The sequence below is a fragment of the Zootoca vivipara genome, chromosome 2 (genome assembly GCF_965207765.1).
Source record: "Zootoca vivipara chromosome 2, rZooViv2.hap1.1, whole genome shotgun sequence".
NCBI lineage: Eukaryota > Metazoa > Chordata > Lepidosauria > Squamata > Lacertidae > Zootoca > Zootoca vivipara.
Window position 1 is genome coordinate 82,639,595 of NC_142584.1, and position 25,993 is coordinate 82,665,587.

Here is a 25,993-nt window from a genome sequence, read left to right on the forward strand (position 1 = left end):
CACAGGTACAGAAGAGGACTTTTAAGTTTTCCATCTGTTTCATTCAAGGTCAATCAAACAAGATTTGCGCGGCGTAGTTGTTATAGTAAGTGCATTAACTAAAGTGAAGGAGACTTCCCAGCTGGATTCCCTGCCCACTGCCACCCCAAAATTCTGATCTCTAATTGCCAGTCCAGGAACCTTGTGAAGGTGATAGCAGGAATTCATTCTGTATTAGAAAAATACTATTACGGATTCAGATCAACCAAGCTAAATCAGTTCAGGGCATAGTCAAATTCTGTAGTTTCTACTAGGTCTGGATCCACAAAAGGTGCTGTTACTGCAAAATGTCATAGTAAGGGAAGGGGGAATGCAATAACCTGCTAGCACCTAAAATTAGGGCTCTGTCAGGTACCTGAGCAGAATAATTTGTTCTGCCTAAATAGCAACCTTACAGAGAAGTTTTTTTTTAAATTGCCAGCTCACACAATACATCTGTCAGCCCAGCACTTAACAGTTATGAACCACTTTCCAGCTTGAGCAGAAAATCCTGCTGGTCATTCACTAGAAGGAAAGGTTTCTCATGCTGGACAACAAGGTGAGTGGTGAATTGCAAGACTGTCTTAATGCATCATATCCCAAGCCTAGACAAGAAATATGCCGTCTTCCCTTGCTGCCATTGTACCTTTTGAGACAGGTTGTGAACCCACTTTTTCCTGTGCGAAACTGGCCTACTGCCTCTGTGACGAATCCTTCAGTAAACACCACTCTGGGGCAATGCTAAGCCTTGATACCATTTATTTTTCAAACCTGGCCATCCTCCACTCCTACCAAAGAACTAGAGCAAGTGCATTTAAAAGTGATTAAACATTGGCGCTACTGACAGCAACACACAAACACGCCCCACCCCCCACCCACTCTGCTCAGGGTGGCCCTTCCGACTCCAGGACTGTGATGGTGCTTCAGGACCGTGATGGGCAGATCCATTCCAAACCTGAAAAAGTAAGTATCTGAGGAGCCACCCTCACCAAATGGCCCTTAAGTCAAACAAGAGTGCAATCAGAAACACCAGACTCCTTTTAAAGGTGTGTATCTTCCTCAAACACATCTCCCTCTTCGCCTGCCCGCTTGTTAATGAGGACATCCCAGCTCTCGGGTCCATTAACAGCTCCCCCACCATTCACACTTGGCTTCTTTTCTTGCATTTCTGATTGGCTGTCGCTGGCTACATCCAAGGTCGGATTGTCATGGCAGCCGTTCTCGACAAACCGTAGCTCCTCCCCATGTGACTGAAAAAGAAATGGGACAAACAAGATGCGAGAGAAAACATTTATTTATTTAGTTTAAAGCCTGACATTTAGGAAGGAAGGTAGGCAAATCAGGAAGCACTTCCCACAATCATTCTCCATCCTTCGAAGAATAAGAGTTCAAGCCAGATGCCACACTGGGACTCACCATGTTCTTCATTTTGGGCAAGCGCCTCTGCCAGCAGTTGTAAATCAGTCCTGTTATAATGATGATGACACAGATTGAGCCAATAATGACCAGCACCACAAAAAGCTTTCCATAGTCACTATGGGTCTGGCTGGGACGTGACTGGCAACTTGATGTAGTTGTGTAGTTCTGAATTCCAATCTAAAAACAAAAATAGTTGTATTTCCAATCTGTTCTTAGGATTTTGTTGCATAAATTGTCTTCTTCAGAGGCAACTGTTCTAGAAATGTTTAGACTAATGTTTTAAGTGAATCACTGCAGTAAGATGTGATATTTTATCCCCAAAGATGACTAAGTCAAAATGGATTATGAATACTGCATTCCACAATAAACTCAAATCTTTGGTTACTGAAAATGAGACTCTTGGCCTGAGCTCTAGCACAGCGTAACCCTGGATGGGGGCAATGAATGGAGGGCATATGTGTTTGGAGAAGGAGGCACTGTATTGTAGGAGGAAATTCTGCTAGATTGTGGGAATGAGGAGTCAATAACAGAAGTTGGGGTGCATATTTTGTTGGCAAAGAAGGAAGAGGCAGTTCTTCTTTTGATTTCTAAAAACAGGTTCTGAGGCTCAGGTCTGTGAGACAGATCATCCACTGGGGGTTCCTTTTAGCCCCTACCCTCCAATTTTGCTCCCAAAGAAGAGCCTTTCTAATGAGCCATCAGAATTGGCATGTTTCAGCCATGGAATCAAGCAATAAGGCTTCTTGCTGAAGGGTTTTGGTGTTCAAAGAAACTGATCAAAGGGGAGCAATTCTTTTTTTAGTCTACTGCTTATGCATTCCTACAGTGTAGGCAGGCACATGTGGATCTCACCTGTACAGTAGTGAGTTTTGTGAACTCTGTAGGTAATTTCCAGCTCACAGATATCATTCCACTTGTCTCTGCCTTATACAGTGCAGAAGTAGTATGTCACATTTTCTGAACAATCAGAGCACAATACTGGGGAAAATGAATTCCTCCAGGCAGCAAGTCCATTGTTATTGTGATTATTGGGTGGAAAGTTACAGACATCAAGTGATAGTGTTTGTGATTAAATTTGTTGCAAGTGGGAGCAAACCTCCTCTTCTCAATGTCTTAAGCATTTTATGAGTCATTTCTTTTCGGAGTATTTTTGTTTGTTCTTCCTTCAGTTCTTATAAAGCTATGTTTATCTACTAACAAGATATTATTTTTTTGTAAAGATGCAAACAGCAAGACAGCTATCCAAATACAGTGAGGTTATTTTACACAAAATATATAGGATATCACTTTGATATCACTAAGAAGTCACTTGGGAGAATATTACACATTGGCTGATGTGATCATGCAGAAAGGCCCTCAGCCAATTTCTAAGTTCTTATGACCTTGATTAAAGTTCTATAGAGCTTCACATTGTCCATGTAACATGGTAGATTGGGTACAAAGCATGCCCAAGGACAATGTAAGGTCATATTTTCATTTGATCAGAGAATGAGATAAGCTTCCTAGACGACAAAGGCATTTCAGAGATCAAATGTGAAAGTTCAGCTGCTCCAAACAAGAAAACTATGAATCCCCGTGCACAGTGAATAGAAAAGATTTATAGGTTCACCATGCCTTCAAAAGACCCCACAGGCAACATCTTCAGAAAGCTCCAACTGATTTTTGGTGTGACAGATGCAGAAAATCATTTCTGCATTTCTCTATGCTCTTCAGCAAGGACATGCAGGATCCCAAAAGACTATAATGGTAACTTTTTAAAAAGTGCACAGTGTAAAGAGACAATCCACAGAATCAGTCATAGCTAACAGAAATTGGCATTTGATGACTCAGCAGTTACTAGACAGGAAAGAAGGGATTTCTGCACTGAATGAATGCTGAGCTATCGCTTTGCCTATTCCGGGCTCAGAGCCCAGCTAGGCTAGAGCATGGGGCTAATTTTCAAGGTGGGCAACATAACTGCATTGTCTGCTGTGTGACTGAACAAGGTCTTACCTCAGCTAAGCTCCTCCGCATGTCACCTAGTGCCAGGAGAACATCATTTGTTGGGACAACTCCTAGGGGATGAAACACATTTGAGGCGGAGAATAGAAACATTAGTTCAATGTGCTCTTCTCTAACACACTTGCATTTCTGGAGAAGAAGAATACCTGTATTAAAATACAGGACTCTTTTCAGAGCACTAGATCAATTTCAGAACTCAAGAGTATCAGCTACAATGTGTGTAAACGGGGACAGATGAAGGAGAGGAACAAAGGAATCCAGAAAGCAGGAAATATAAAATGCCTCCCTCCCCAAATCAGTGCTTCCACTTCAGATCTGATCTGCTGAATCCACTCTTTCCCCATTGATTCCACTGCCAAATCTGCCAGTACCTCAACCATAGGTTATGATTCTCAGAAGTGTGGGAGGGTATCCCAGTGAAAATAATCAATGGCTTATCAACTCTGCTTTCTTCCCAGACTGGCAACATCTGTATTAGTGACCACACAGTGAAATGTCTAGAAAACCATTTGTCAGCTCTCACATGGCTTTCTTGCCAAACATGGTTATTTTCCCAGTCAGTTGGGTATGAGCCAAGGAGAATGTGGACAAGAAGAAATGTGTTGAACTTCATTTCTTTTTCTGCCTCTTTTATACCAACTGATTATCAGTTTGTGGAGGAGATTACTTTAATTCACAATACTGCTAAGGTCTATAATTTGACACATAGTCCCGGTTCTGGGAGCTGCCAAAATCACCAGTAATTACTAGAGTGGCAAGCCCTTTTTGATTACAGAGAAATGCCCTTACCAAAGGATTAATTTATCGTACATTCAATTGAAAATTCAATACCAACCGTATTGTGACTGGAAAAACAAACTGATTCATTTCAATTGTGCAGAAAGTCATCATTTATTTAACAATGACTGTGATATACTTTTATGATCCTTTTTACCATTGGTAAATGTCTAGACTCAATCTTAGTGATTTGTATTAAAAAATGAAAATTAAATACCACATGATGTACTATTGTTTAAAAGTTGCCTCCTCCCTTTTGTTTATTTAAATAAAAAGCTTTGTTTAAGAAAAGAAAAGAAAAACAACAAATCTTCTTAGGCAAACAGATGAGACCATTCCAAGCTGCCCTGAGATAATTATTTTGGAATACAGTACTAGAGATACTGCAACAGAAGTGTCTATCAAAGTTTTCTGCAGCCACTTTCTGCAGCATAAGGAAAGCCACACGTTTCCAGGAAGAAGGTTGCCGAGTTATGACAAAAATAAAAAAAATTAAACCAACGCTTCTCTTTCCCCTGAACTGCCTCAAGGCAGGGATGAAGGGACGGTCTTGGCAGCCCAAGGCTAGTGTGTTTCAATATTACTACATATTGTTATATATCATACACAGATCATCTGCTGCATTTTCCTTTTTATGTTTTTATTTTCATGTAGATGTTATGTCTTCAGCATTTGTTGTATGCTGTCTCAAAACGGATGAAATGTTCTAATGAATAAAACAAAATAAACACCATATGTCCTAGAGCATCCTAGGCTTATGGCAGCAAAGGAAGCACATTACTGTGTGTTGTTTCCATAGGGACCAAAGTGGACTGAGAAACCCTAGGCCAAGAGGCATCGAGACACTAAACAGAGCTTCTCAGATTGAGTAGCGGCACTGGTAGCTTCTTGGTCTCTCTCTGTACAAATCTCAAGAAAGGTAGCCACAGTGTGACTGAAATATTCTAAATTGAGTAGCCTTGGAAGTAATCAACTTGGCGGTGGTAGCAAGGCAGAGAGACTCTTCCTCTTATCTCACTTAAAAGGTTTCACAGAGACCCACCACTGCGACAGTTCCACTGAACCAAGACATTGCATTTGGTGTGACAGTAATGGTGCCAGTTTTGTCGAAATGTTGCCCGTTGCAAATTTGAAACAACAAAGCATTTAAGAATTATACATACATGCACACAGATACCTACAGCTGCATTTCAGTGGGAAAACACTGACATCATGTTCCACTGTTTTGCCCTACTAAATGCTATGAGGAAGATTATAGAGAAAAAGTGACATGGGACACTGCTTGTGGTGCCATTCATACATTAACCGTAATGTTCCAAACTTGCATACCCAATTACCACTGGTTTGAGAGCTAGCTATCTTCTCCCTGCTTGGATGCCTACTCAGCGTGAGCCTATCAATATGTCTTTGCAACTGGGTTCTTCTTAAAATAAGAAACCTCTGGCAACCACAGCACCATATAACTAAGGGAAGGGTGTTAGCTATCACATTCTAGAATCTGTTTTTGGCTAGCCACCCATAAACCGTTAGTTGTGAGAGTAGGTCATAGAATTGTAGATTTGGAGGGAGCATGAGGCTCATCTAGTCCAACTTCCTGCAATGCAGGCTTCTTTGCCCAACATGGGGCTCGAACCAATGAGCCTCAGTCTCATGCTCTACCGACTGAGCCAAGGTGATTGCTTTAAGAATTTTTAAACTGTTTTAAAAAGGTTGTTTTAAACTGTTTTTAGAATTTTTATTGTAATGTTTTAGTACTGACAAGTTTGCTGCTCTGGGCTCCTTTAGAGGAAAGGTGGTATAAAAACTGAATAAATAATCATTATCAGCATAATAATTTTCTCTCTAAAGGAGTGATAGTTATTTTAAATGCATCAAGTAGAGTTCAGAATCTTGGATGGAGAGACAAAAGTGTTATGTGTGAATAGAACTTCATGGTTTGCCCTAGGGAAGGAAATAAAAAGCAAACATGGAGGGGAAGCTTAGAGCCATCAAAAGTACAGTGAGACATTCTTCAGCTCTTTTGTTAGAAAGTAGTGCCTCTCTCTGCCCTTCCATAACAACTTACCATGTTCTCCAGCCAAGGTCATTAGCAGATGTTTGTCGTTCTCATTGGGTTTGCTTAAGGAGATCAACCATTGGCCCTGCAATCCATTTTCATACCTGGAGAAAGCATCATCCACCAGTGCCAGCAACTGAAGGCCCCTCTCCACACGAAAGTCCTCCTGCAAAAAAGAACATCTGTCAGTCTCTTAAACAAATGCATCCCATTGAATGCAGACACTCCTCTCACCCTACCAAACCTATCGGCAGGAAAAAAGCCTGTGGGTTTGGGTGCAGGCTTTCAGGAAAGGAGACGTAGGCCAGTCTCAAGGAGGATATCGGATAACAGCGATGACACTTTGCAGACTGAACCATTCCTTTACTACAGTTCCCATTTTCTTCCTGCAAACACCTACTGTTCAAATATTTTCCTCTTGTGCTCCCTTAATAATACCCTCGCGTAGTATGTCCATCTTGGTTGCTGCCATTTTCAAAATGCAGATTTACCTGCAACCCAGTTTCATAGTCCTAATTTCACCAAAAATTCATTTAATTCATTTCATACTATCTGGTTGCATAATCTTGGCTTCCTGTATGAAGAGAATTTATCTCGTGAACCACCTTGAAGTCACATTTCAGGTGACAATATTCCATTTTGATATAAAACCCATATCTGTAACTGGTAAACTCAAACTCTTATTATTTATTTATTTATTTTTAATTTGAGTTTTCCAGTTACAGAAATGGGTTTTATATCAAAATGGAATATTGTCACCTGAAATGTTGGGGAGAAGGAAAATCAAATAGAAAACCAACAACTTTCCTCTTTAAACAAAACAAAAACAAAACAAAACAAAATTTAAAAAACTCAACCCTCACTATAAGGAAAGAAATAGAATCAGAGTAAATGTATAGGAATCCAGAGGTGCCTGATGCTTTGAGGTAAACAAGCAGGGGTCTGGGCAGTAATCACTTGGATCCAATGTACACCCCCCACCAAGCTCCTTGGAGGAACGGAAAGATACAAAGAATAATAAAAGTGTTTATAAAAGTCCAGGGGCCTCATCATTTAGCTCAGATTGCAGGTCAAATAGGAATGGTCCTTTTCTACTGACATGATGCACATTGCTTGGCAGCACCTCTCCCACTTCTCCCTTTCTATTCTTGTTCAGTTGCTGTGCCAACCTAAAGGCCACCCAGATTATTAATACGAGCTAGCAGTGCTGGTTGCTATGGCAACCTCAAGCGCTCAGGGCAGGCATAGGCCTAATTGGGAAAGACAAGAAGGAGTCAGGCCTGAGTCACAAAGGCCCATCAGCACCGCAGCTCACAAGGCGAAGGTTATGGACGCCAGCTGAGGCAAACTTATGTTGCCACGGCTAGGCAAGTAACCTGTCAAAAGGGGAATGGGGAGAGGACATGGGTGTTAAGGCCCCTCAGGGGCAACAAGCTTGAGCCCACACAACTATAGCCATGGCATAAATGATGCCTCTCCAAGCAGCCATACAACAGAGTTCAGACCCTTCACCCAAAGATCACAGGGTGAAATACAAAAATATATACCAAAGCAACAAACAAAAACAGTAACCCCCACAGAAACAGTTTGAAAGGCCTTGGATTGTTTAATTAGCCAAAGACCTGGGAGAAGAGGAATGCTTTTTGCCTGGCGCCTAAATATATGTAATGAAGGTGCCAGGTAAGCCTCCCTGGGGAGAGCATTCCACGAATGGGGAGCCACTACAGAAAAGGCCCGTTTTCGTGTTGCTACCCTCCGGACCACTCATGGAGGGGGTCACATGAAGAAAGGTCCCAGATGATGATCACAGGGTCCAGGATGGTTCATATGGAGAGAGGCAGTCCTTGAGGTATTGCATTCCTGAGCTGTTATAGGTCAAAACCAGCACTTTGAATTAGGCCCAGAAACAAATTGGCAGCTAGTGCAGTCAGGCCCAGGACATATCAGACAGCACGAGGATGGTGCTAAGAGCAGTTATATTCAGACAGTATAATGTATTTAGAAGGTAACTGAACAATTGTTCGATCGGATTTGGTGATCTTTAAAAGGAAATTTTTACTGCCACTGACTCCATATGACATGTACTGAAAAGATACAAATGCTCCATCTTTTTGACACCATCTTGATTTGAAATTCATTCTGTTTTAGCCAGCAAGCCATGACTCCTTTCAGGTTATTCCATGTCTTTCTACCTCACCCCCTGGTTTCCTTTTCTCCCTCCCCTCCAGCAGTCAAACAAATTCTGTTTAGCATATTCAGTTCTCCTTGGGCTGTTTTGGGAGGGGGGGGGGCGACTTCTACTTTTTCTCCACTTTTGTAAACCTTAGGCTTCTCCAAAATCTGCTGCTACCTTTCTCCTATGTGTGTATATATGCACTCTAAGAACTGAGTTTTCTATTAGGATTGAGATATGATAACTGAGAAATAAGATATTTCATTTCTACCAAGCAGCTCAAAATTGGCAGCAGCCACAACCTTGGCAGAAAAGGCAGTTTAAACAGGACCCACACCAATCTATTCAAGCTATTATTCACAACCATGAGAACAAGAACTTCCCTACTTAAAAAAACAACAACCTGAATAAAGTCAGAGTTCTGTATATACTACTCAATTCTGTGGCAGACTGCTAAATATGACATGCAGATTTCTAAGGTCCTTAAACACAGTAATAGTAGATTGCCAGGGAAAATAAAGCATGTCCACAATAAAATTGAAATAAATTTCTGCTCTAGAGAGGGTTAGATAAGGGGTGTTCTATTTTTTAAATTACGAAATACAGTTTTGTTGACCTTCTCATTTTCACAATTTTTAAAGGACTTCCTCACCACTACGATAAAAAGAGAAAGGTTTCTCATAAACAACTCCATCAGATGTTCTTATGAATAGAGATCTTTAACAGGAAAGGGACTTTAGATCATCAATTAACTGCAGTTTCATGGGATTGATGGAAGAGTAATGGATTAGAGGAATGTGTCTGGTTAACAGACACTAGATAGTAAACAAGATAACAGGGAAGCAAAAGAGCCACTTAAAGAAGATTTAGTGGCAGCAGGCTGGAACTCTGAACTCACACTGGGAATTACTGGTATTTGCTTTTATTTCTAGCATCATTGATGACAGAAGCAACAATAAAGGAATACCTTAACCCTTTGGCGCAGAAGTGTGAATGTGTAAAACTGAACATTATCTGATTTTTCTGTATCTACCAGAGAAAAATAAGCCAGGTTTCTTTCTATAACTATTAGAACATAATTAGCTAAGTCTTAATACAGTAGGTTTAATGAGCCAGTTATTACAACCAGCCAAGTAAATACACATTTTCTCTCTGTCTCTCACTGGTATCCTTCCATCATGTGAATTTAAAATTATCAGAATGCCTGCAGAAGTTTTCTATTTGTTCTGAATCAACAGATGATAACTATTTATTTTCGCTAACTAAAACTCTGCAAAAATAGAGCTCTAAGTTAACATCTCCTTTGTGTTTCAATAGTTTAAATTTAAATAAACTTCAAATACTAGGTATCTACATAACCAGCCCCAAATAGAAGAAACAACTAAAATAATAGAAAAGAATAATAACTATATTTTTCTTCTTCTTCTGGATGGTTTAGGAAAAAATGTCTGCTTGCTGGGTATTATTATTATTATTAATTTGTTCTTGGTGTTACTGTTGTTTATCATCATCATAGTGTTATTTTAGTAATGTAATTCCAGTGGCTTTTCCCTACGTGTAAGCCCAAACACATAAATTGCTGGTTTTCATACAGGAGGCGATCCACCATTATTAATAAAAGCTTTGTTAGCTGAATAAACTTGTAGCCTACTTAGCTAACTGCCTACCAATCCTGCAGTTATGTCTTTTAAGATTGTAATCCAAAGCCTTGCTCCAGGTGCTGTCACCATCTGAGGTGTGGAAGTTGGTGACTCCTCACCATTAGAATACACTTCCCAAGGCTTGTCTGTCACCTATGTGACACCTTTTGGGCACAAACATATTTGTTTTCCAAGGCTTTTAAGAATCATTAATACCTGAAATTTTAAATGGTTTTATCTGGATTGAATTCTTAACTGATATGTCCTTTGCTGTTTTCATTTTGTATGTTTTCATATTATGAACATTGCAATTTTTTTCTTTTTTCTGTATTTGTGAGCTACTGTGGTAATGAAGGTGCAGCATAAAAAAACATAAATAAATAAGCAAAGTAAGTTTAACTTTCTATGCCAGCTCAATCAGTCAGCAGTCCAGTTCATTCACTGACCAGTTATGTTTACCCACCACCACTTAGTCAGTTTGTTGCCTTCTGGTCCAGCTATGCCAAGGCACTAAGATAACCGAATATGTCTAGGTACAAATGGAGACTAGAGCAAGGGCCATATATTATTGGTTCATCTGGCTTAGGGTGGCCAGTGTGGTGCCTTCTTTTTAATACTGGACCACAACTCCTCTCATTGGCCATGCTGATGAGGGTTGGAATCCAACAACATAAGGAAGGCACCACATTGGCTACCCCCAGAGCACCGGCACTTCTTTTTTTGCTGACCATGGCAGCCATTTTGTGCTGGCACCCAGAACACTTTTATCAGTATAGAAGTACAATCGCCTCATGTTTAAAAAACTAAAAAAAAAGCACTGGTTACCAATACCCCTGATCCAGATCCTTGGGAACACTACTGTATAATAAAAGTTAAGTCCAACCGTCCAGCCAGGACTGGTCAAATGTTTTCATGTGTATGTGTGTGAGCACCCATGAAGATGAATTATGTCTTGTTTGTGTTTGCATTAAAACAAGAATATGCTTTTGTATGTTGTATGTCATTGTGTACAGGAAATACAAGATAGGGTGCTTGGATTCACAGATGGGCTTATTCCTCTTCTTAATATTCTGCTGTTGTATAAGAAGACTAAAGGCGAAGACAGAAATTCATTCTATGGGCACATAAGAGACAGACAGAAGAAACTGAAGTTGCTGTGCCCTGGAAGTATACTGATGAAAGACAGACTTTCTCCCCTCCTGGTCAAAGCATAAGGTAAACCAGTTCTGTGGGTTTTGCAGAAGAGTTCATTTACACAACATTTATTGAGTAACAGCTGTAGCCCTTCCTTCTGGGAGCTATTTAACAATGTTCTCAAATGGATTGTGCTTTTTTTTTTAAGTGCCAGATGAACAAATAATTGTGTGAATTTTCAAGAAGCATCATTTTTAAAAAAGAAAGAAAAGCACAATGTAGGTTTTTAACTGCTCCAGGGAGGGGGTCAGGAGGGACTATGACTGTAAGCCAATCAGCACTGCATGCAGCCAGATCTCCAACTACCGTAATTGTACATATATTGTGAAGATGGGAATAATCTGCAGCAACTGTTATTTACAGGTACATGAGCACCTTAAAGTTTGGAGTCCTGTGGTTTGGAGATGGTATACCAACTATGTTTACTGGAATAAATGTTTGCTTTGCTTGACAAAAACAGAATCTTACGGCATATTAGCCTAAATTAGTTATCTGGTCAAACCTATCAAATATCTCCTCCGGCAGCATCAGGGTATTATTTTATACTCCCAGATGTGACATCATTGTAATTACCTAGAAAGACAAGTTGCAGGGTTGCTTCTCACTGCACTTCAAATAGACATAAGTACACTTTCTAAAGTCTTGGTTATGTGTCTCGTAAAAGATGTGAGAAAGCCAAGATCCACATCTCTGTTTCAGAGACCTAATGCACATCAAAATTTCTAAAAGCCTGATCCATGCATTCCCAGAGGGGTGTATTTGCCACTTCCTCAAGGCTGGATCCCATGCTACTCCAATAAGATACAGATTACTATGGCTGCAATCCTATGCACATTTAGGTAAAGGGACCCCTGACCATTAGGTCCAGTCGTGAACGACTCTGAGGTTGTGGCGCTCATCTCGCTTTACTGGCCGAGGGAGCCAGCGTACAGCTTCCGGGTCATGTGGCCAGCATGACTAAGCCGCTTCTGGTGAACCAGAGCAGCGCACGGAAACGCCGTTTACCTTCTCACCAGAGTGGTACCTATTTATCCACTTGCACTTTGACGTGCTTTTGAACTTCTAGGTTGGCAGGAGCAGGGAACGGGAACTCACCTCGTTGCGGGAATTCGAACCGCCGACCTTCTGCACATTTACTTGGCAACAAAACCCTACTAAGTTAATGGGACTTCCCTCCATGTAAAAATGCATATTTTCATAGGAAATCACGTGGAGTTGCTAGTATCAATAACTTATTATTCTAGTACTTGTTTACAGTGCATTGAATGTTGGCCATCTGGATTTAGCTTTAAAGAAAAGAGGACAGAAAGGTAGGAAATAATGTTAATTAAAAAAGCAAGCCACTCACACAGTCAATGTTGTCAGACATGTTCAAGATTATGTAATTTTTGCCTGCCAGGTTGCTCCAGTCCTTGCAGGTCACCTGAAAAACATACACACAGAGAACTCAATGAATTTAGCAGGAAATTATTTGGGAAGTAGTATAAGCCTGTGAACATATGAAACTGCCTTGTGCTTCTAGACCACTTCTCCAATTGGCAGCATAATTCCAAGGTCTCATGCTGAAACCATGAGGAGTCTAAGGCTGTGTAACCACTAACCCAATTATAGCACAAAAAATGTAGCTTTCCTCAATCCAGAATATTTCATGCTCATTGTTTTATTTGTCCAGCTTTCCAGAACGTTATCCAACATCTTTTAACACTGTGGATTTTTTTTATTGATGCTTCTGGTTTTTAGCTATATTGTATTAAATGCTTTTATTTTTTCTGCTGTTTTTATCCTATGGTTGCAATTATGGCTATGAGCACCTAGGAGGTTTTTTTAAAGTTAAGGGCAGCTTACAAATATTTAAAATAAATGCTTGTTTGTTAACAGGGAAAATGACACAATTCTTAATGGTCTCCATATTAGAAAAAAGAGAGAGACAAAAGCAGAAAGCATCCTCTGCTCCTCTCTTGTCACGAACATACATTTTAACTGAAAGACTGGAACTACCCCTTTAGGAAGGAGTATCAGTTATTTCTGTAGCGCAACCTATCCTTGGTTGGCTCTACCTTAACACAGTAAGATGATGAGGCAGTTTGTGCTAATTGCCAGGGTGGCATTCCACCACCAGCCCCTTTTCTTTTTTGACAGAGACAAGTCTACTCTGCTATTTTCCAGATGGAACTAAATGCTAGGGTGCCTTGCCTGATTACAGGAGTGGCCCATTTGAATGAATGCATCCTCACTATGGGGTCCTCAAAGACCTATCCACATATAAAGCTACACACTCATCATAGAGCACTAATTGTTATTATGCACAACCATGTACTTGAAGGCCACATTGCTCCAGTAGGGAAAACGTCTTTCACACAATACACCACAAGTGACTCATATTCATGGCATCTTCTTATTGTCTACCTTTTAGTACCAATTGACTTTTTCATTTTGCAGATTAGAATATTAGTTTCTGTATAAAAACAATAATACTACACGTTCACCAGAATTACTGTATATTCCTGCTTATAAGACTACTTTTTAACCCAGGAAAATCTTCTCAAAAGTCGGGGGTCGTCTTATACGGCGGGTCGTATTTCTTATACAGCGAGTATGTCCCAAACTCTATATTTTAACTGGGAAAGTTGGGGGTCGTCTTATAGGCCCAGTCGTCTTATACGCCAGAATATATGGTAATTCCCCTGAAACTAACTCCAAGGTTGAAATACAGCTGTTTGTCAACATTATTTTTCTAACCTTTAACTATGAAATAAAATACGTTGACAACAACCACATAGAATTTGTTTCGATGATTTAAAATGTATTAAAATTCAGCAAATCAAGGTTGATTTCCCACAGCTCAATGGAAGAGAAAAACATTCCCTCTTGTTTAAATGAGGAGCCTTTTATACACAAGTACCATTTACTAGATATTGGATGAAACAGGAGTGTATGTTTTATAGAAGAAATCTGAAAACGATCCAATTGGAAGCAATCAATGAGGAAGAGGGGGTGTCTCCTACAATTCAGGAACTGAAAATTAGAATATAAAACCTGGACTCAAGAGCTGTTACTCCTAAACCTTAGCATCTCAGCACAGCTATACTTCTACAGCATTTCAGGTTCATGCCTTTTATGTTGCTGCTTAGAAATTTAAAGGCCATTTCACACTCACACTAGCATGAAGGGAATTTAAGTAACTGTATGCAAGTTGTTTGCCCTTGCCTTTGAAACAGTGGATTATAACTGAAATATTCAACATGCACACACACACACAGAGAGAGAGAGAGTGAGTGAGAGAGAGAGAGAGAGAGAGAGAGAGAGAGAGAGAGAGAGAGGAATATTACCTGTGTCAGACTCCAAGGCACTCCAGTGGACAGCACAACCGTGCGGACATCTTCAGTTTGCAGTGCAAAGTTCCGTTCTGCTGCAGTAGTTGCTGCGACTGGCAGCTTTGTTCTATTCTGATTGGGAGTAGAAGTAGGAGCTGGGTTATCAGTCCAGTCCCAGAAACCCACTGAAAAATCATCTCCCGTCTTCTCCGCTGTAGCCATTTCTGTGGCCACTGTCCCTTCTATGGAATCTCTTTGTCCCATTTCAGCTCCTGCTATGGGCTTTTGCCTCTCCCCTCTTGTGGTTTCCACTTCTTTTACATCGGCTCTCACTGTACCTATTGTTGCTATGGGTTCTCTGAGTTCCCCCCCTCCTCTTACTGTACCTTCTGAAGAAACCTCGACAGGGACCTCTGAGACAAGCTGAGGTCCTTTCGGAGTAGCTGACAAAATGGAGGACAGAGGCAAGAGGCTGGGTCCCATACTGCTCCCTAGATCAAAGCCTGAGGAAACATGTTCAGGAGCAGATTCTTCCTCTTGCCTGTCTGCAGCTGTTTCAGTCATTGGTCCCATTCTGCTGGTTGTTGTGGAGAAAAGAATTGAGAACAATGAGTCCTGGCTAGGTGCTTCAGGAAAAGCGTCTGGTGTTTGGCTGCTCTGAGGAGGTCCCTTTGACTGGTTTATAGGAAGTAATCCTTCCTCTTCCTCAAGGACACTGGTGGAAGGAGCTTCAGAGTCAGGTTCAAGGGAATCAGATGGCTGATGGAGAGTGGATGTTTCCCAAGGATTTTTGGCTTGTGTCCCATTTCGTTTAGGCAGGGCCTTCTGGGATGCTAGTGGAAAACTGTAATCTAAAGAGAAGAGGAGAAGAGGTTTCATGAACAAACAATCCAGGAAGACTGGGAAATAGGAAACACACTCCTGAAATCTTCTTCTACCTTATATGACACTGCACAATGTCTAGTTAGCAACCAACTATTCTAGTTGATCTACCATCCTTATTCACCTGAAATTTTCCTTCTGTCTCAAAAGACTTCACCAATTTTCTCTCTCAACTCCTTCAAGCTGAACTTCCCCAGGCAGCTTTATCCTCTCACTTTACTTCAAATAGCTCATCAAAACCCATTTTCCCAGCAAAGCTACACCCTGCTTAAAATCTTTCATTCCCATGTAGAGGGCACATGCAAATTTCATTCATCCACATTAGAAACATTCATTCTTTTCCCCTTGACATTTTTCTTCTTTGTTCAAAACACTCTCCAGAGTATGAAAAAACCTCCATTTATGAAGCACAATGTACATTGGTCATCAACACTTAAAAATGATTCATTGCCAATCATTCATGCTCAGCAGGTTGAGTATCTAAATATAGACATTGGTTATTTTATTTTATTTTATTTATTACTCACCTTCACCCTACAGTAAAATAAATATTCCATAGTCAGTTTAATAGCTCACTGGACACAACTTTATTGATTATGGTAATAATCCAGGTGGTATAGCTTAGGTCAAGGATCCAGTTTTTGGACAGCCCAACTGCTGGATGATGCATCCCTCCCCAGCCCAGAGGCTGGGGGAATCATAAGAGAGTTAAATAGGCGTCAGGGACCCACCCTGGCACAGGCCATTCCAGTGGGCCCCTGCCCACAACCTGTGTGCATAATGGCAAGCCTCACTCAGTCCCATGAGCTTGAGCTGAGTCTTTGGAGCAACCCCACCTAAGATCCCCTGTGAGGTTCCTCCATTTGACTACAGATCCTGCCCAATTCACCCCCCTTTCCAAGTTGGGGCAAAAGCTTATACCCAACCTACATAGCTCTATGATGAGGGTGTAAACCTCACTACATGACCACCAAGTTTTGCAAAAAGTAAAGTTCCTGTCAACCAGTGGGCAAAAGGAGCAGCTTTTCACCCCAGCACCCATCCAATACCTTGTCACCCATGACTAGCTCCAGCCAGGCAACCCATTGCAGTGCCCACATTGGCTCCTTCCCCCAACTGTGCACTTAGAAGAGGCAAGTCCATTGTGAAAGGGTAATGAGTAAGGGGGGTGGGTTGCATTTAATCAGCGTACCTGATCCCTGATGCACAGCCAATGTTGATAAACTGTAAGTTCACACAGAAGATACAGAGAATCTCAGATGGCACCACATACTCTGGGGGAAGGAACTCTGACACCATGGCGAATCCCACAGCATATATATATATATATATATATATATATATATATATATATATATATCTCCCTCTCCCTCTCCCTCTCTCTCTCTCTCTCTCTCACACACACACACTCCTCAGCACTACTTTCCACATTCCAATTTTATGGAATTTTAGGAGGGTAGAGTTTCTCCCCCAATCCAATTGAATGCACATAGCCCAAGTGAATAAGAAAAAAGAAGAAGTGATGCAGCCAAACAGCTGCTTAGAGGGCACCAGGGGGCTTGATTTAGTTTCTCCAGCAACAGCTGATCACCACTATCACTAAGTATCTGACCTGGGCTTAAGTGCACATGTTGTTGGACTGCTGCCATGATGTCCAATTCATATCCCAGAAGATAAAGTCTAGAATTCTGGGGTGTTGTTGTGTGGCAGTGAATGGCACCTCCCTGGATAAAAAGACATGCACTCTGTAACAACGTCATAATTGATACAAATGCTGCTGACTTGTGCTTATTGTGAATGCAACTTTAGATACCTTAGAAGAGAATGGTTTCTATTCTGTTGGTTCCTGTTTGTGGTCATTTTATCTCTCTAGACTATGCTAATATGCTGTATCTCTGCTGTTCTATTTGCAAACTCTAAACCAGCGTTAGTATCATATTTTGCCTTAAAAGCAGCTCCATTTGCACCAGAATCAAAACGTGTCACGTAAACACAACCTACCTTTGGGGTGTTTCAACATTTCTTTTAGTGCAAGCTGCTGTCTTCACTTCAGTGCTGTTCACATGCCATACTTCCTTTCCCCCCTCAACGATCTACACAGCTCACAGGCCTAGCATGTCTGAACTGGCGGGCACACACACAAGCCTGCTGCCTTTTCCAAGGCTGCCCCTGCCAGTCTTCATTCAGATGGCCTACTAACTTCAGATGAAAATCTTATTCCAAAAGGTGCTGGCCAGAGCACAGATGCGACCCACAAAGTAACTATCCTAAGTCTGAACCACAGATTATGAACTGAATATCATATGCTCTCCCTAAGGAAATGAGGTACTCTGTTTTAAGGTCCTCAGGATGGACATTGGATAGCTTGCTGGGGGGAAACAAAGCATAACCTGTCCTCAGTGGGAAGGAAAGCCCTGCCTAGGGTAATGCAAAGACAATGATTTAAGGGTAGGTGCAAGGAGATGATTTTGGTTGTGTTCCCTTTTGCAACTCATAATACATTTTATCTTTGAGTGAATGGAGATACTAAAACAAATGCATAAAGGGCAAAACAGGCTACCAGTTATTATATCAATTAGATCATAAGAGGAAAATTCACAAGGTAGGACCAGCCATTTCTTGCTTCCTAATCTTCCCTAATAGTTTAAATATAAGAGGCACAAAACAGTGTCCCAATCTTTCTAATACCACTAAAGCCAAGAGTTTATTTCTAAAAAAAAGGGGGGGAAGCCAGCCATACATATATTATGGCAACCAAGCAGCCACCTGGAACCCACCAAGAAACACTTCAGTGTAAAGTCTGTTCCGTACAGGAGCTAAAAGGTGTTCAGAATCTGATAAAAATGCAAACAATTGATCGTAAATTGAAGTGTGGAAGTGATTCATGCTGGTAATCTCCTTGCCCAGCATGAAAATTAGGACAAATGAAGCACTTTTTTTCCACACAGTGCATAATTTATGGAAGTCACTGCCGCAAAATGTAATGATAGTCCTAGCTTAGATGGCTTTAAAAAGGGATTAGACAAAGTCATGGAGGATAGGCTATTAACGGGTATGAGTCACAATGAGTATTGCAATCTTTAGGTTCAGAGGCATACTGATGGTGAGCAACAACAGGAGTGGGTTGGTGCTTTAATGTTATGCTTCTGGGCTTCCCAGAAGTACCTAGTTTTACACTGTGAGAAAAGGATACTTAACCAATATGTTAGATAGCCAGGGTGGCTATCTAAAGAACTTTTAACTGAGTTAAGATTTAAAAGGGATATTTACAAAAAATGGAAAAAGGGGGAAATCACCAGAGAGGAATTCAAACATATAGCCAGCACTTGTAGAGACAAAGTCAGAAAAGCTAAAGCACAGAATGAACTCAGGCTCGCCAGAGAGGTTAAAAGCAACAAAAAGGGCTTTTATGCGTATGTCCGTAGCAAAAGGAAGAACAAGGAAACAGTGGGGTCACTTAGAGGAGAAGATGGTGAAATGCGAACAGGGGACAGAGAATGCCTTCTTTGCCTCAGTCTTCTCCAAAAAAGAAAACAATGCCCGACCTGAAGAACATGGAGCAGATGATTCAGCAGGGGAAACACAGCCCAGAATAAGTAAGGAGGTAGTACAAGAATACTTCGCTAGTTTAGATGTATTCAAGTCTCCAGGGCCAGATGAACTACATCCAAGAGTATTAAAAGAACTGGCAGGGGTGATTTCAGAACCACTGGCAATAATCTTTGAAAATTCCTGGAGAACAGGCGAAGTTCCAGCAGACTGGAGGGCAAATGTTGTCCCTATTTTCAAAAAGGGGAAAGAGAGGACCCAAACAATTACCGCCCAGTCAGCCTGACATCAATACCAGGAAAGATTCTAGAGCAGATCATTAAGCAAACGGTCTGTGAGCACCTAGAAAGAAACGCTGTGATCACTAAAAGTCAGCATGGGTTTCTGAAAAATAAGTCATGTCAGACTAATCTGATCTCATTTTTTGACAGAATTACAAGCCTGGTAGATGAAGGGAACACTGTGGATGTAGCTTATCTTGATTTCAGCAAGGCCTTTGACAAGGTGCCCATGATATTCTTGTAAAGAAGCTGGTAAAATGCGGGCTAGACAATGCTACCATTCAGTGGATTTGTAACTGGCTGACTGACTGAACCCTAAGGATGCTCATCAATGGCTCCTTCTCATCCTGGAGAGTAGTGACTAGTGGGGTGCCACAGGGTTCTGTCTTGGGCCCAGTCTTATTCAACATCTTTATCAATGACTTGGATGATTGGCTTGAAGGCATCCTGAGCAAGTTTGCAGATGACACCAAATTGGGAGGGGTGGCTAATACCCCAGAGGACAGGATCACACTTCAGAATGACCTTAACAGATTAGACAACTGGGCCAAAGCAAACAAGATGAATTTTAACAATGAGAAATGTAAAGTACTACACTTGGGCAAAAAAAATGAAAGGCACAAATACAGGATGGGAGACACCTGGCTTGAGAGCAGTACATGTGAAAAGGATCTAGGAGTCTTGGTAGACCACAAACTTGACATGAGTCAACAGTGTGATGCAGCAGCTAAAAAAGCCAATGGAATTCTGAGCTGCATCAATAGGAGTATAGCGTCTAGATCAGACATCCCCAAACTGCGGCCCTCCAGATGTTTTGGCCTACAACTCCCATGATCCCTAGCTAACAGGACCAGTGGTTGGGGAAGATGGGAAATGTAGTCCAAAACATCTGGAGGGCCGAAGTTTGGGGATGCCTGGTCTAGATCAAGGGAAGTAATAGTACCACTGTATTCTGCTCTGGTCAGACCTCACCTGGAGTACTGTGTCCAGTTCTGGGCACCACAGTTCAAGAAGGATACTGACAAGCTGGAACGTGTCCAGAAGAGGGCAACCAAAATGGTCAAAGGCCTGGAAACAATGCCTTATGAGGAACGGCTTAGGGAGCTGGGTATGTTTAGCCTGGAGAAGAGAAGGTTAAGGGGTGATATGATAGCCATGTTCAAATATATTAAAGGATGCCATATAGAGGAGGGAGAAAGGTTGTTTTCTGCTGCTCCAGTGAAGCAGACACGGAGCAATGGATTCAAACTACAAGAAAGAAGATTCCACCTAAACATTAGGAAGAACTTCCTGACAGTAAGAGCTGTTTGGCAGTGGAATTTGCTACCAAGGAGTGTGGTGGAGTCTCCTTCTTTTGAGGTCTTTAAGCAGAGGCTTGACGGCCATATGTCAAGAATGCTTTGATGATGTTTCCTGCTTGGCAGGGGTTTGGACTGGATGGCCCTTGTCGTCTCTTCCAGCTCTATGATTCTCATAGCTGCCAAGTTATCCCTTTTTTTAAGGGATTTTCCCTTATGCTGCATAGGCTTCCTCGCGAGAAAAGGGAAAACTTGGCAGCTATGATGATTCTAACTTAGGGAACCTTTGACCTGATGCAGCAGTTCTCCTATGTTCAAGCACCACCTATTTTGTCTGCAGTCGATACAAAGCCTGCCCACATGGTAGTGCTAATCTAATAATTATTTTTTCCTAACCACCCATGTATATCCGTGGGCATGTTTAAAATGACAACAACAACAACAACAACAACAACAACAACAACATACTTGGGAAAGGGAGGGCCCACTGTCTTACTTTTAAGAGATGCAATCTGGCTGTAACAGATTTATCTGATTAAACAGAGGGAAATTATATTAACTAGCAATTGAATTACTGCTAAGTAGAAGCCAGCTTATTATTTAAAAAAAGGTTTCTCTTGCTTTTCCATCAAGAGAACATTCATTTCTATTATGACCAGCTTCCAAAATGATCCATCAACCTCACAAAACAATTCTAAAGTCAGTATGCCTACCTCTTAACACTTATCTGATTATAGGATCAAATAAGTACAGATGTCATTTATACTACACAAATGGAGGGGGAATGAGAGCCATTTCATATATCACACTGCTGACACACAAACTATCTCCATGTGGTGGTGGTGGTGTCAGGGGGGAGAATGTATACTGACACCTGTATACTGACATCAGAAATATTCATTTTGTGGTAAGCACACAACCCAGGAAGGCATGTTTAATTCTTGACACATCTGCTCATAGAATAATGCTGCCTATGCTGTACTTCACAATTATTAACGCAAACTACAGTTATGTGTTCCGTTCTTCACAGATTCCTATGTAGGAAAAATGCCATGTGTAAAGAGGCCTTGAAGACGGGTGAGAGGATGATACTGAAGAAGCTGAAAGCTATTATCTAAGTTGGAATTTGGCCAGAAAGCTAGTGCTCACACTCTAATCTTGTGGTATAGGATCTGTAATAGCAATGAGTGAGATTACCCACCTCTCATTTAGCAGGACCTCTGGAAGAAGCATCTATGTAATGAAACAAGTGTCCCATCAGCATCTGCAATTTTTTTGGTCATCAATGAACTTTAACCTTTAAATTGGACCATGCTGGCATAGGGAGAAAAAACCCAGCATAAGAATGATCTATTTAAAATGCCACTGTCCATTTAAACCCAGGGCACAAAAGAAACTACGGACACACACCAGCAGTTCCCAGGCAGGTTGCTACTCAGCACTAAGCCTCTTAGGTGTTGTCTTTACAAGACACTTAATTTCATTAATGCTTGGCTAAAGATGAGATTAAAAGATGTAAATTTGTTGTCAGTCTGTGCACAAAACCAGATGCTTTCAGTACAAGCTCTAGGGAAGGAGTGTTGCTGAAGGCACCTATAGGATAGTACTCATGAGAAGTAATAACGCAGAGGGCCTTCTCGGTGGTGGCGCCTGCCCTGTGGAACGCCCTCCCAACAGAGGAAAACAACTACCAGACTTTTAGAAGACATCTGAAGGCAGCCCTGTTCAGGGAGGCTTTTAATGTTTAATAGATTGTTGTGTTTTATTTTTCTGTTGGAAGCCGCCCAGAGTGGCTGGGGAAACCCAGCCAGATGGGCGGGGTATAAATAATAAATTATTATTATTATTATTATTATTATTATTATTATTACTTCTGCTCAGAGCACATGCCCATGTATACATTCAGATAACCTTTTATAAAGAACAAGTTCAACATTTCCCTTTGGGAATGACATTTATTAGACCAGTGGCTATGTAGAATGTGATCTAGGCTAGATCTACACTGATCTGTTAAAACGCTATTAAAGGCTATTAAAAAAAACCATGTTATATAGCTCTCAATGCAATTTCCCATTGCCAGTGGATCACTGCTCTGCAGCGGCCTCGGGTGTCACATTTTTATAATGCATTTTTAACAACATAACCAACCAGTGTAGATTTGCCCCTAGTTGATTTCAATGTTCCTTTAATGTATCTGGAACTAAGCAGAGAAAGTTGCTTCAATCATCAAATTCGCCTTGACTTCCTGTTCCTGCATTTATGAAGCACATGGCATTTCCATTGCCTGGGTGACATTTCAGTTTTTTCTGGAGCTAAAACATGCTTTTTCCTAACCAGTAGTAACACAAAAAGGTTTTCTAAAATGATTACATGCCACTGTGCCGCGCAACATGTGTTTGCCATATCATAGTTTGGGGACTATCCCATTTCCCTCTGTCTCTTTGCTCCTCTTCTGTACTGCTTCCCGAACCTCACCCACCAAACCTCGCCCCTCCTTGCCTCATTTCTTTTTCATTGTTGCTGCTGTTCCTTTCCGGGCAAACATTTCTCTCCTTTCTCGGTGGATTTACCTGGGAGGAAACCCCCTTACACTCAGTGGGGCTTATTTACGAGGAAGAGGCAACCCAGAGTAAGTGAGGGGTACAGTCATACCTCCATTTACAACCACAATTGGTTCCGGGGAGCCGGTCACTCCACGAGTTCATTGCTCCCTGAGGCACGCTTCTGCGCGTAGCGCCAATAGAGCTCTTCTGCGCATGCGCAAGCTGTGCAGATCGCTTCTGCGCATGCGCAAGCTGTGCAGATCACTTCTGCACATCCGAGCGCCACGGAACCTGGATGTTCACACTTCCGGGTCCGCGGTGGTCGGAAACCGAAGCGGTCACAAACGGAGACGGTCGCAAACCGAGGTTTGACTGTATAGGCAGGAAGGAACACATTTACCTGAGAAGTCCCTTTGCACTCAATAGGGGTTACTGCTGAGTAGAAGTGCCTGAAACTGAGTTCGTTAGTTGTGTTAGTCAGTAAGCAACACAGGCTGGATTTTCCTCTATTCACTGAGCAGGGGCTGTTGTGAGACACTCTTCCTTTCAAAACCCATAATGTGCTATTCCTCTTTCTATGTAGGCACTCAGAGCCATGGAGGGCTACAACGAACAAAAATTTTCAATAGCATTGTGGAAGAGTCCTTTGAAACACAAGCCTCTCCTACCAATTCTAGTTCATGACTAGTAGCACTGCAGTGGTGGTTTTGCTGGGAGAAGTGTTGCTCTGTGCCCTCATATCCTTAGGTCATGTGTGTGGGGGGGAACAATCATTTTTTGTATAGTACTTCCTAAAAGAACTGTCATGTGGTGTGTTGTAAAAACACCAATTTATTGCTACAACACTAGGATATAGACGGTGCTTAAAAACCTGTCTTGCTCTGCTTATGGATGTCATTGTTACAAATTTCTGATTGAGAACCACTTATTATAATTCATTGCAAGATAATAAGCAGCAGGGTTTCTAATTAATTTTTAAACAGAAATCAGCACTCAACCTGTTGAATAATTCAATATGTTGTACAAACTAAGTAAATTAAATGCCATAAAGACATCGAGTTGGTTTAGAGGCCATGTTTCCATCCTCCAAATCATGGTGTACACTGTACAGTAAAGGATCAAGAGCAAGACCTTTGCTAACATGCTCCCCCCACCCTACGCACGGGACCAGTTTAATGAACATTTGATCCTCCCATAGTTTGTGTGAGCCCTCCAGACTTGGGCTGTAAATCACAGTTTGTTTAGGGGACTTCCTGATAAAATAATAACTTTTTGTTTTTTTAAGTGATCACATGAGGAAAAGCGTGAAATAAGCATGACTGGATATGTTATGTCTGAAGCATCCAGGTGTGTGTGGATGTATAGGCATTTGGAAGAACGCAGCCCTTAAAAAACGCTTCACAGTTAGAAAATAAAATAGGTACTGTATAGGTAAGAAATAATGCCCAAAACGGAGCACAAGCGTGCAAGTATTTATGTACAAGTGGAAATGGAAAGCATGTACCTAAGCAGTCCAAGTATATTCAAAGCACATGTTTTCTACATGTATTTCTAGTAATGTGCATATTTTTCAGGTACTGGGTTAGCATGCATGGCAAGAACTTGTCAAAACTTGTCAAAATACTATGACAGTTGCACGGAACACCAGAACGGGGAAGCTTTTTGTTGCGTTGCACATAAGAAGAATCACAATTAAACTGCCCAAAGCTCCAACACCAGTACTGTCTAAATATCGTGACAGGAAACCTTTCTATCCCATCAGTAAATATGTAATACTAAATTAAAACACAGGGGAGATAACAAACATGCTGTATTTCACAGCTCATGATTCCTCACAGTTATGCCAGAACCTCCCTGCCCCCGCCACTCAAGTGTTACATTTCGTAATATCCTACATTACAAAGCACATTACTATATTTTGAATGGTTTCTTCAAAAACTTAGGCCCAGTATGAAAATCTTAGCTTCCCAGCTCAGGGATGCCTCTGCAAGAGTGTTCCTTTTTCTCTTCATCTTCTGACAAAGATGGTTGTTGAACTTTTTTTTCTTTCGTCCAAAGCTACCCAATGATTTATATGCCAAAGGTGCTTTCAGTCCAGACACAACAACAGCAGCAAGGAGGTTGTGATACTGCTTCTAAACACTTGCGTTTTTCCACAGATGCACAAACTTGCAGTTTTAGCTATCTACATCTACTATTGATACAAAGAACAGGCATGTGGAAAACACAACAGCTTATTTTCTATCACTGATTGATTGATTGGATTTATATAGCGGCCTTCATCATAAGATCTCAGGGTGGTTCACAAGAACCAAGGTAAAAGAATAAATAAATAGTTAAAACAAAAACAACAACCCTCCTCCCACAAAGACATTTAAAATGCTGTAGAATATTAATCAGCCAAAGGCTAGAGAAGCATTTGGCAAAATTATAAAAGGAAGATTCAGAAGACAACATGCATGATTGCAATGCATAAATAGCAGCTTCTTAGAAAGGGAAGAGGGTTATGTTGGAGAGTCAGGGTTTTTTCCTTCTACCTCAGTCAGGTTCCTAAATATATGTGGATGAGAATGGCATGAGCAAGAGGGAACTGTAAGATGGCTTGCTATTGCTAATGTAGTCTTTATCCTAGCAGAAGGCTAAGTTTCTTTCAGGCAGGTGTCTATAGAAAGAGACAACTTGAAAGGATATAGTGTTCTAGTAACAGACTAAACTCAAACTAGGCTGGTACCCACTGAGAGAAAAATGAAAGCACAGAAGGCAGTAGGGGTGGCAATAAAGGATGAAGGTCAACTTCTTGCATTGTACTTAATATGCAATGCCTGAAAATCAGGTCAAGATTGCACAA

The 25,993-nt window shown here is 41.2% G+C and overlaps 1 protein-coding gene across 1 annotated transcript in view; it reads right to left on the bottom strand.

The window, feature by feature from the left end:
- Positions 1 to 760: 760 nt before the first annotated feature.
- PODXL2 (podocalyxin like 2) overlaps positions 761 to 25,993 on the bottom strand; it is a 50,665-nt gene continuing 25,432 nt past the window's right edge. The window contains exons 3-8 of the mRNA XM_035106467.3: positions 14,608 to 15,443; positions 12,627 to 12,701; positions 6,281 to 6,437; positions 3,430 to 3,491; positions 1,435 to 1,614; positions 761 to 1,268 (exon numbers count right to left, since the gene is read on the bottom strand). Coding sequence (XP_034962358.3) covers positions 1,059 to 1,268; positions 1,435 to 1,614; positions 3,430 to 3,491; positions 6,281 to 6,437; positions 12,627 to 12,701; positions 14,608 to 15,443 — 1,520 coding nt within the window. The 3' untranslated portion in view covers positions 761 to 1,058. The remainder of the gene's footprint in view (positions 1,269 to 1,434; positions 1,615 to 3,429; positions 3,492 to 6,280; positions 6,438 to 12,626; positions 12,702 to 14,607; positions 15,444 to 25,993) is intronic.